This window comes from Schistocerca gregaria, chromosome 3 (genome assembly GCF_023897955.1).
Source record: "Schistocerca gregaria isolate iqSchGreg1 chromosome 3, iqSchGreg1.2, whole genome shotgun sequence".
Taxonomy (NCBI): Eukaryota; Metazoa; Arthropoda; class Insecta; order Orthoptera; family Acrididae; genus Schistocerca; species Schistocerca gregaria.
The window spans coordinates 327,937,785-327,950,668 of record NC_064922.1 but is presented as its reverse complement, the minus strand read 5'-3'; the positions used below and the strand labels follow the sequence as shown (position 1 = coordinate 327,950,668).

At 39.0% G+C, this 12,884-nt stretch overlaps 1 protein-coding gene across 1 annotated transcript in view; it reads left to right on the top strand.

Moving 5' to 3' along the window:
- LOC126354581 (serine-rich adhesin for platelets) overlaps positions 1-12,884 on the top strand; it is a 381,497-nt gene that overhangs the window by 264,334 nt on the left and 104,279 nt on the right. Inside the window, exons 4-6 of the mRNA XM_050004327.1 lie at positions 6,806-6,830; positions 6,916-7,092; positions 11,488-11,632. Coding sequence (XP_049860284.1) covers positions 6,806-6,830; positions 6,916-7,092; positions 11,488-11,632 — 347 coding nt within the window. The remainder of the gene's footprint in view (positions 1-6,805; positions 6,831-6,915; positions 7,093-11,487; positions 11,633-12,884) is intronic.

The following is a 12,884-nucleotide window of genomic DNA, read 5'->3' as shown; positions in this document are numbered from 1 at the left end:
CTCTTACCTGGGGTCCTGGGTGACTTTTTTGAAATGTATCCCTCTCCCTAATCCTCTCCAGTTCTTTTACTTCACCTCTCTTCCTTCCTCTTCAACTCCTCTGGCAGAAGGATAAGCCACTGGCTCCAAAAGCTTGTTAAAGTTAAATCCTTTTGTGTGTGTATGTTCCTTTGCCGCTGGTTGGTGAGTATATTTTTTATCTATCCATTTATACTATGTTATCAATAATTGATTATATTATTTTCATTGTTATAATATGTAGGTCCAGTAAGACTTAAAAGTCACCAAATATTGCAAATGGCCAAAAATTTTGGTGAAGACTAGAAAGACATATCTAAACAATAACTTTTAGTAAATGCAGACACTGCCTGCAGGGGTTACATCAGGTATTGTTATTCACGTACGAGTAAACTGACACACTTCGTGTATCATAAGATTTATATGACTAGTTTCACATATCAGATTTCAGCACCCTTGGATACTGATTGCCCTGATGACAATATGTTACAAGTTTAAAGCATCACTTGGAACCATAGTGTTGATGATGAATAATGAAAACCTAATTATACTTGCATCTGTTGAGTGAAGTTGCTCTTATAAATCAAATAATAACCAACCTGTGGTGGTTTATTTGTTCAGCAAAATATATTGTTTATGATTTCTCTTAAAATTTAGTCAGCTCATCATTAACTGATCTGATTAGAAGTGCACTGTAAATTGTCATGATTTTAATAATGTAGTCATATTATGAACAGTTGAGCATAATAGGTGAATTTTGCACTAATTAGACCACTTGTAGCATCCTTTTCATGGATAATATTGTATTTCATTATATAACAGAGAAAAAATGCAAAGGAGCTGAAATTCTAAAAATCTGCTTCCATATACAGCAAGCTCAATACTTAAAGATAGTGCATTACTCAAGTAGCAACTACAAACAAAACTGATACAAATAGTAAAAGAGTGTTAAACAATTTTTGTAATATAATATTTCAGTCTTGCATCAGCACACATTGAAGGCCAGAAACCCTTCTTAATGTTGATTTTCTGAAAGCTGTCCAAGATTGTTCTTCTGTGGAGATGTCAAATGAAGGGTTTTTTCCTTTGCTTAATGTAATGTTTTCTCCAAGAGATCAGCTGTAGTTACTCTGCATTTATATTATGAAAAAGAATGGAAACTGAACTTTCCAGTAATAAGGAAAACATGAAGGGGACTACAGCATATGACTCCCACATTTCTTTCAGTCAGATTTAGTGCATCAATTGCAGAACTGCAAATTCTTCAACACTAAGTGTCTTGTGTTCATTTTACTAAGTCACAGCCCAGTGTTTATTTTGCTAGCTATTTGAGTATATTTCTACTTTATTGTCATCCTTCCCCCAGACAAAGGCTCCAGTGCAGCAGTTGGTTGGTTCGTATAAGGAGGGAAGTACTCACAAATTGTGACTATGTGTCTGAGGGCCTGTGCCAACTTTCAGACAGCTCTGCACACAAACCTTAGAACCATGGTCCCATCCCGGAAGTTCAACAGTAACTTCAGCAGCTCCACAAGGGCTAAGGTGCATCCCAAACACCACAGATCTCCCTGCCAGCCATTGCATTGTGCCTGGGTACAATGCTCGCACAGAACAAACCTCTGCTTTTGTTGACCACCTCCCAACTATTTTCTGTAATCTTATGTTCTACATTCAAGACACTGCTCACTTTCTTCCCTGCCTCTCCACAGTTTCTGTCCCTCTACCAACAGACTCTTTGTTGGTCACTGTGGATGAGACGTCCTTGTACACTAACATCCCCCATCCCCATGGCCTGGAACATTACCTTTTCCAGTGTCCTCCTTATATTGAACCCACTGCCTCTTTCTTAATCCTCCTAGCCAATGTGACCCACAATTAATTCACTTTCAGAGGCCAAATCTATAAACAAATCCATGGTACTCCCATGAGTAGTCGCATGACACCATCCTATGCCAACTAATTTATAGGCCATCTGAAGGAATCCTTCTTATCCAGCCAACACCTATAACCTCGTTTCTGGCTCAGATTCATTGATGGCATTTTCATGACCTGGATTCATGGCAGACACAACTATTGCTTTTTCCTCCATATCCTCAACACCAACTCCCAAATACACAGATACACTCCATCTGGTCCTTCTCAACTCAATGAGCTACCTTTGTAGATGTCTATGATCATCATCTCAGATGTCTCCATAAATATGTCTTTTCATACCAAGTGCACCAACCACCAAGAGTACCTCTATTATGACAGCTGTCAGCTCTTCTATGTCAAAAAGTTTTTCTTACAGCCTTGCCATCCGTGGTTGTCACATCTGTAGTGGAAAGCATGAATTGTTGAAATATACCAGTAACATTACCATAGCCTTTATTGACATTCTGTATCCTATCCACCTCATCAGTAAACAGATCTCATGTACAATCTCCTCCTCCAGCTCCAGTAAACTTGCTAACCAGTCACCAACAAGCTCTCCTCTGATCACTTGGTATCACACTGGTCATAAAAAGCACAATCACAACATTCATCAGAGGTTTGAATACCACTCATTGTGTCCTTAGATGCGGGATATCCTACCTATATCACCCTAAGTATTATTCTCCTATTTTCCTGAAATACAGAATATCGTTGTGCATCCCTACTCCAATCCTGCTCCAAATCCTGCACCAATCCTGCACCCCATGGGCCACTTCCTTCTGGTCTGCCCCACACAAATGCTCACTGCCTCCTATCACAGACCAATCACAGCCATTTACTACTCCATAAAAGGCACGACTATGTTTGACTATGTTAAATATCAGCTATCCTGCAATTGCTGCGCTGCATTCTAATAGGCTTAACAGGTAAGCAACTGTCTACCCGCATGAATGGCCACTGTCAAACAGTGACAAACGGCAAATTTGACCATCTAGTTGCTGAACATGCTGTGCACCACAACACAGATGACTTTAACAGCTGCTTCACTATACAAACTATTTGGGCACTCACTTCCAGCTCTGTTTTCTCTGAACTACGCAGTTGGGAATTATTTCTCCACCATATCCTGTGCCTTTGCATTTCTTCTGGTCTAAATTCCTGCTAACCTGTTTCCAGTGCCTCACCTTACCATTTCCCTTCTCTCTTCTGTCCATGCCTCTCCTCCCCTTCCAGATCACACAATGCCTTGTCCTGCCACTCTTCCTCCCCCCCCCCCCCCCTCCCTCCTGTCTTGTTGGTATTCTCTCTCTCTCTCTCTCTCTCTCTCTCTCTCTCTCTCTCTCTCTCTCTCTCTCTCTCTCTCCCCCTTTTCTCCCCCCTTCCCCCTTCTAATATCCCTCCCCCTGTCCCTCTCTCCATCCCTCCCCCCTCTCACCCCTCTTCCACCCCACTCCTTTCCTCTCTTCCCTCCCTATCTTCCCAATCAGCTCCATCTGTCTCTCTTTTTGTCAACTTCCTGTCCCTCTCTCCCCTACTCTCACAATCTCTTATACACTATATGTTCTGGAGTGCATTCATCTTGTTGTGCAGCCACCGTCTCATCTGTCAAAAGACCTACCTCACGTTGCCCTGCTATCCCTTCCTCACCTTGTGCATCCTTCTCTACCCGCTCCCCACCTCAATCTACCAATGCAATTGCTCTCAGTGATTGATAATTAAGTTAGTCTAATCTCACTGCAGCTGCAGGTTTGTGCATTTGGGTGTTTGTGTAGTTGTGTGTATGAATGTATGAGGGTGGTTTGAAAAGTTCTCATATCACCACGAGTGGTCAGTGCTAGCGCTATGAGTTGTTCACGTGATATTCATTGGACCATTGCCTGTAAACACATGTCATGTCAGTGCTCTTGGAAGAGAACTGTGGCAGTGATGAGACTCTGTCGTTGTTCCAACATATTGATTTGCGAAGATGGAAGAAATCGAGTTTCAAGCAGTGATTAAGTACTTCATAAAGAAAGCTCCTTCATATGCAACTGTTGCCTAGTAGACAAATGAATTTAAATTTTGTCAGGAGATATTAGATGATGATTTGCACAGTGGTAGGCTAAGATGTGTCACTACTCCAGAAATCATTTCAAAAGGGCACAAAATGTTCATGGGGGATCGCCGCTTGAAAGTACATGAAATTGCTCACGCTTGCCAGATGTCATCTGAAAGGGTATATCAGATTTTAATTGAAGAATTAGAAATGGAAAAGTTATCTGCAAGATGGGAGCCACAACTCTTGACGTTGGATCAAAAATGCATGAGAATGGACATATCAGAACAATGTTTGGCCCGTTTTAGGAGAAACTAACAAGATTTTTTGCACTGGTTTGTGACCACAGATGAAACTTGGGTGAACTACTATACCCCAGAGGAAAGCCGTGGAAACATGCTGATTCTCTGCCACCAAAGAAAGCAAAGACAATTCCTTCAGCGGGAAAGGTCATAGCATCAGTGTTCTGGGATGCGAAGGAGATTCTGTTTGTAGATTATCTCCCAACTGGGCAAACAATTACTGGAGAATATTATGCTAACCTCCTTGACAAATTTGCAACAAAAGATACCCTAAAAAAGACCAGGTTTAGCAAAGAAGTATGTCATCTTCCATCAAGACAATGTGCACCTGCACATGTACCATCACCATGGCAAAATTGCCAAACTAAGGTATGAATTGTTGCTGCACTGACCTTATTCACCTGATATGGCTCCATCAAACTTTCATCTCTTCCTAAAACTGAAAATTTTTATTGGTGGATGGAGATTCACTTCAAGCAAAGAATTGATAGCCAGAGTTGACAACTATTTTGCAAGCCTGAAGGAAATTCATTTTGAGATGGGATCAAGGCAATGGAACATCGTTGGACCAAGTGCATTAATCTGTAAGGATAATACACTGAAAAATAAAAAAAAAAACATTCAGTGATGTAAGTACATTTTTACTATTCTGTTCAGAGAACTTTTCAAACCACTCTTGTATTTGCTTCAATACTGAAAGAGCAAGAGCTTGGAACCTAGTGTGAATACTGTTTTCTGTTGAAGCACACATCAGTCTGCTGTAGGTGAGCGGTTGGCTTTCCTTTATTTTCCATATATTTCTACCTTCTGTCCGCCTGTTTAGCTGACTGGTTACATGCTTGCCTCCCATGCAGTGGGCCCGGGTTTGATTCCCAGCCGGGTTGGAGATTTCCTCTGCTCATGGACTGGGTGTTGTATTGCCCTCATCATCATTTCATGCTCATTACTGGCATGCAAGTCACCCAATGTGGCATCAATGGGATCTCCCGGGCAACAATGCCACATGTTCATTTCATTTCATTTCTACCTTATAGGATAAGTACAGAAACAATTTGTACAGAAATGATTTGTATTTTTCTCACATACAATCACACACATATGTTGAAATCGTTCCTTGCAATGCTGGCAATGTATTTTGAGAGTAGCATTGAAAATAGTAATTGTACTGATGTTTATGTATGCTTATTCTTCCTCTGCTGTTTTTACTCATTTCTGGTAATGTTCATTTGGTGTTGACAAATGCCACCTTCACATTATATATTTATATTCCAAAAGTGAGGTTTGTTTATGAGCAATATTCTACATTTTGTTTATGCTATGACAGACTTATTCTCAGATTATGAAATCTGAAAAATTGAGAAATTTTTTATAATAAAACCCTGCCTCATGCAATTTCATTGTGTCACATAATCTTTTATACCCATGAACAAACCACATGGTTTACCATATTGACTTTTGAATGTTGAATTTTGCATCAGATCTGTCAATGGCCTTCTGCCATGGCCTCCATATATAAAGCCCCCCCCCCCCCCTCCCCCCAGACAGCTCAGCATTTACATTCCATTCATCCAGAAAATTATCCATTTTATTTTAAGCATAAATCACCTTGCACAGTAATTCTAGCACAGTTTTATTAACATGAAACTAAGGCACACCCAGGCAACTTTTCGCAAGTAGTTCTTTAGCGGGTAGCACACAGATACATGTAGCTGGTCAGAAAATTTTGTTAGTTTCCCAGCAAGCTTTCACTTGTTTTCTAGTGCAAGCAAGTGCATGCATGAATCTTCCACTGCTGCCTGCCCCTTCTCCCCCATCCCTCCACCCTCACACACACACACACACACACACACACACACACACATACACACACACACACAGTAGGTGTATCAAAGCCTATTTGTGTGAATCTGGGGGGCGGGGGAATAAGAAATATGGCCCACTCAATAACAAGTACAATGTTCTGAGGTATTACATGTGTTTGTGTGCAACTCACCAAATAACTGTAAGTGTTCATGTGAGAGATTTCTGCCACTTTTGTAGTTGTTTCCACCCTGGAATTTTCTATTGTCATTAAATTTTTATCGTTTCTTTGTCCATAGCAATGCTCTAGTTGTCTTAAAGTCAGCTACATGATTTTTTCTGTCATTCTTAATTTAATAAAGACACATTTTTATGTTTAATTTTATCCTGTACCATGGAAACAAACATGCTGAATTGAGCCATCACTTCACTTTGATAAATTATAAGTTCATTCTTACATTTGAATACACATTAATCATTAAAAAAATAAAATTAGATTGGATGCTTTATCCAGAATGGGGTTTTACAGTTTATATTTTAATAGTTTTTTTAGTGACTGAGAGGAGAGACCACCACCTTCATTTTAAGACAAATGCTGAGAGGTGAAGGGTCAATTGAAATTTGCTCATCCATCAGTCAGCACATGATTTACATGTCTGGCCGTGCACTCATATTTATATTCCTCTTAGGATCTTCTGTTTTTGTAATAATTATTTTCTTTTCTTTTCTTTTGCAGCAATGGGGATGCTTCCAGTGAAAGAGTAAGTAATAGCAGAATAATACATTCTTAGTACTGAATGTACTCAGATATATCAATGGAGTTAATTGTCTCATTTCACTCCACAGAAAGAAAACTGACCCTGTCACATGGTGTGTTGTAGAGAAAAACAACAATAAAAATATCAGTGCATCCATAGACGAAATGAGAATATTTCCAGCTGCCAACTCATTTACTTCTGATGACTGTGTCAGAGAGGTAAAGATATCAATTACAGCCACACCAAAGAGCAAATTAGGATGTGGGTATGTATATACAATTTATTGTATTATTTTGTTAATGTAATTTACAAACAAAGTGTTGCTAATGTTAGAAAATGAAACCATTATTAATGGAGGAAGTAGCTACATTTACAAAAGGGTAAATCTGTTAGTGCGAAATGTCAAAAGCTGCAAAATTTGTTTAGCAATTTCAGTTCGTTTGCTGCACAGAAAGAGCCAAGTATCTATCCAAGTTTCAGAAATAAAGTTTGTTTTCACATGTGAAATAAATGAATGTAGATCAGAAGAGCAATTTATTCTGAGACAGTATACCAAAAGCAAATTTAAGATGAACTCTGAAATTCAAAACCGTGCTCTCTGAAGTAAAAATGACTTCCATATAGACTATATGTAGCTATCCATGGCTTAGAATGGGAGCTTATACTCTGGTTCAAAAATCTGTAGCAGCTTTCCTGTTGACAAAATCCGAGATATTCAAAAACAAAGTTAGAAAGCACCTCATTAACTACTCATTCTACAATTTATCATGGTATTTGGACTCAGTGATGTCAGTTCCACATAGCTCTGATGTTTGTGTTAAACAAATCTTGACTTCGTGATTATATAGACAGCTGATAGCAGTCTGTCTAAAGTGAATCCTTTCTTTGAAGAATTGTGTAAAATTATGATTACCTGTCATTGTCAGATGTATTGGAGATGATCTCAGAATCTAAACATGGTTGTTCTTGTTATTAGAGAAGCTTATTCACCCAAATTACACAAAAATACATTGTGACTACTAGTTTCAGCAAAATACAGGTCATTTGTATAGAAAAAATTTTTACAAGGCCAATCCATTTAGCCAACTGTTCACATAAATTGGACACAACTTATGGATACAACATTCCATAGTACCATCTCTTGTCATTCAGTAAGAGACCAGCTGTGCAAACAGTACACAGGAGTTAAAAATAAAATATATAAGGCGTGTACAAATTTTTTTCACATTGTGTCCTCAATGATGTCTAATAGGATGGTTTCTTATCGATGTCAACAAGAACACAAATTGAAAATATTTTATGTGTCTTATGTACTTTATTGGTCTATTGTGCAGACAGCTATTCTCTGTCTGAATAACAAGAGTGGGTACTACAGAATGTTGTCCCTGCAGGTTGTATCCAATTAATGTGAGCGGTCGACAAAATGGACTGGTCCTGTAAAAATTTTTTCTATGCAAATGATCTGAAGATGGCGATTTAATTTCACTGAAACTCGTAATAATTCGATATTTTTGTTTGTTCTGTGTGGATAAACTTCTATAATAAGAACAACAACCATATTAAATAAAATCTACAGCTGAGTGATGTAAGACAAAAAGCTGTGGCTTTTCCCCAAATAGGTGTTTTTTCATAATGTGCAAATATATAGTAATCTAGACATAATTCCAATAATTGTCAGTGTTAGTTGATTATCAATAGTCATAATTTGTTGTTAGTATACAGAAGTAGCCAGCTGTGGCTGCTTTTGCTAGTTAATGTATAACTTGACTCATTCCATGGACTGGATTTGCAGAACCTAATGTGTTAATGAATGAATTGGCCCCAAGAACTAGATAATAGTTGTTGCACTAAGATGTTACCAAGAGGAGTGCAACAAGCACATATGGAAAAAGGAAAGTAGAAGGCATCAGAGCAACCTATGATAAATGCGAGTGAACGGTAGAAAAGTATTCATGTCATGTAGACATCAAAAGCAAGACATCTAATAAGAATTATGTTATTCATAATAACTAATTTACCATTTTATGAATATGTCTATATCCTTAACCATGCTCCAAGTATTGTTCTAGGTTTGATTGTTATGTGGTCTGATTTGCCAGTTGATTTAATTTTATTATAGATAATTGCATCATGCCTGCCTCCCTAGTCAAGGTCACTAATGCGTGCCTGTGTCATGGCATATGGCTCAGAGACAAGCCAGTTTGAATCCTGGTGGTGGAAAATTTCCACTGCCAGTATTTGGCTGCCAGGACAAGGAGGGATGGTGGCATAAAGTTGACAATCACCAATATTCTGAATTAAAGTCCATACCTCTCTGCAGTGACTCATGAAGTGAAGGCATGTAACACTGTTGATGGTGCTCTGCCCGTCAGATTGTAACATTAAGCTCAGCTGCCCCCTTGACACTACTCAAGAGGAGTATGCTATATGAGATGGCACTAGGTTTCACCTTCTCCCTTCCTTACATCCCTAATGACACAAACTCAGTACAGCACAGTAAATGCACTCATCACAGTCATCTACTTGATACAGATACAGACTAACCACTTCTTAACATTTAAGAGGAAGGCAACAACAAACCACCTCCACTAGGACCTTGCCATGAGCAGAGATGCTGAATCTTCTGCATCTTCTCCACATGGTCACATTTCCTGAGTGTGGAACTACTTTGGTATTTGATAGTTTGAGCTTACAGTCAGTGTCACTCTCTGTTTCTATGTTCAAAACAAAACAAAAAATAAAAAAAGAAGAGCTCTATGTGCACTGTTATTATGTGTCTTTGATGTCATGTCTCTGTTTGTAGAGTAGTTCAAGATAAAATCTGCTGTCACTCTTTCAGGAAATTTCAAGCCTTATGAAAATATTTGAGCTTTTGGCCAAAAGGCTTCCTTCTAAACTAGAGAACACACACATATTCACACAAGCACAACTCGCACACACGTGACCGCTGTCTCTGGTTGCTGAGGCCAGACTGAGGATTGGTAGCCCTAACTCAGTGGGCAGAGAGAGCAGTCACATGTATCTGAGATGTGCTTGTGTGCATTTGTGTGTTTTCTATTTTAGAAGAAGGTCTTTTTGGCCAAAATCTCAGCTGTGTAGGAGTATTGGTTGTACCAGTCTGCTACTCACCATGTAGAGGACACACTGATGCCCAAACTTCCAAATGTCAGATACTTCGATTGGTACCATACGTTGTATGTAAATAGGGTGTCAACCAAAACACTGAGTTCGTGTTGTGTTCTGTCGTCCAACAGAATTTGTGTAAATGGTAATCAAAAGTAACATCAAAACTACCAAGTACAGGAAAGGCATACCTATGAGTAATAGATTTGTAGAACTCATGTGGGTGAGTTGGTGGAGCTTGGGGACATCATGTCAAATGTCCCACATTCAAACTCCGCTGACGTCAATTTGTGTTAACTGTTTATGCGTGAAACTGTCAAATGATAGAACCTTATCCTGACATTTAAAGGACTTTTCAGAGTTTGTAGCTATGTTCTTTTGGCAGTCTGCTTTCACTTCATTAGTTGAAAGTAGTTAATCTGAAGAGCACATTTCTATAGATAGGCGTGGTGTTCTGTCAAGATGTGTGACAGAAGCAGCTAGTGTGTTGTAGTTTCACAGAACAAACTTGAACAATCAGAACAGCAGAATAGAGAAACAGTTCCATCACACATATGGAAATATTAATAGTCTCATATAATACTTTCATGTATAAAATAGCAAAAAAAAATTGCCACCATTAGGGTGTGAACCCATGACCCTTGGTAAGACAATCTAATGCTCTTCCAACTTCCACATGAAAACTATACATTTTAGTTAGTCACAGTTATACTTTTCCTGCAGTCTGTAATTGTGGTGTTACTTTTAATTAACATTTATGCCAATTCTGCTGGACAACAGCATGTAGTATGAACTGAATCAGAGTTTTGGTTGATACTATACCAACATAAAATGTTTGGTGCCAATCCATGCATCTGACATTGAGGTTTGGATGTGAGTTGCACTCTATCCTTTTCATAATATTATAGTTCTGTAGTTGAAAGGAGACAAAGATGGAATGGAAGGACACCACGAAATGTATCATTTTCAGTCCACAGGTGACAGAAGGGTGGAGTTATAAGTCAAGATGGACTAAGAGGAAGAGAAATGAGATGTGGAATTAACAGTGTATTTAAGAAACATGTAAAAACATAAAGAGAGCATATAAATAAAAAAATCACAACAGAAAAAATATATTTCATGTGGAGAAAAATGTTACTGGGGGAGGGGGGCATGAATGGATAGTAGGGGTTTTATTAACAGTTAATAGAGGTTTAGTCCAGAAGGGTTGTGGGAAAAGAGAATATGTTAGAGAGGAAGTCCCAATCTCCACAATTAAGGGAAATTGCTGGTGGGTGGGAGGATCCAAATGGCCCATCTGGTGTAACAGGCACTCATCTACTTCTATTCTCTCATTTTATAGTGAAGTGTAGGTACTGATGTGATAATAATTAAAATATGTGCATTATAATACATTTGATTGTTTTAGACTTTTTTGAATGCTATGTTTAAAATGTTTTTTTTTTTTTAATTTTATGTGCTAAAATCTTATATTGGAACTAGAATGTACTGGCCAGTACCCATTCTTATGACTAAAAAATCAATAAAACTGTTACAGGATTTGTAAAGGACCTGATTGGCACATGGGTGTCTTTGTACAGTTCACTAAAGAAAATGGTTTGGCAAGAGAAGCGGGTCTCAGACCAGGAGATCAGATAATAGAATGCAATGGAGTGAAATTTGATGATATTTCTTTCAGTGAGGTAAACGTCTACAACATTCAAAATAAAGCTATCATATAAATAATTAAGATTTTTCCCCCCCTAGTGTAATGTAATAGTGCTTCGCACATAATTCTGTGTTCCAGTAGTTGTATTTTGATACCTTTGTCACATTTTAGTGTGATTACACAGACATACTTTCTGTGTAATACTATCTCAACACAGTAGAACCAAGACTGCTTCTAATAGAATAATGAACCTTTTATCATCATGAAGTAGTGCAGGACAGATTTTTTTTATCTCGAACACTTTGTTTAATCTGTTAACAGCAGTTGTTACAGATTTGTTCTTTCAGCCCACTAGAATATGTTATCCATGAACTCTGACAGAAACAAAATTAAGCTGATGGTGCAAATTTGTGTATTTAACAAATATGGATGTTTAGGACCAGTCACCTCTAAGTGTGTTCCATTTGAGTTCATACACATCTAAATTTGTGTAATCAGTTGCCTATAACATTTCTACCCGTTATTTCCTGTGATGCTGTAAAGGAGTTTAACCATATTTGCCTTTTGATGGAGTGCAGGAACATGTTTGCAGTAAAGTGCTCTTCCAGTGCACTGAGTTGGTCCATTTTTATGAAGAACTAAGTTCAGTACAGAAAATACACTCCTCGAAATTGAAATAAGAACACCGTGAATTCATTGTCCCAGGAAGGGGAAACTTTATTGACACATTCCTGGGGTCAGATACATCACATGATCACACTGACAGAACCACAGGCACATAGACACAGGCAACAGAGCATGCACAATGTCGGCACTAGTACAGTGTACATCCACCTTTCGCAGCAATGCAGGCTGCTATTCTCCCATGGAGACGATCGTAGAGATGTTGGATGTAGTCCTGTGGAACGGCTTGCCATGCCATTTCCACCTGGCGCCTCAGTTGGACCAGCGTTCGTGCTGGACGTGCAGACCGCGTGAGACGACGCTTCATCCAGTCCCAAAAATGCTCAATGGGGGACAGGGCCAGAGATCTTGCTGGCCAGGGTAGTTGACTTACACCTTCTAGAGCACGTTGGGTGGCACGGGATACGTGCGGACGTGCATTGTCCTGTTGGAACAGCAAGTTCCCTTGCCGGTCTAGGAATGGTAGAACGATGGGTTCGATGACGGTTTGGATGTACCGTGCACTATTCAGTGTCCCCTCGACGATCACCAGAGGTGTACGGCCAGTGTAGGAGATCGCTCCCCACACCATGATGCTGGGTGTTGGCCCTGTGTGCCTCGGT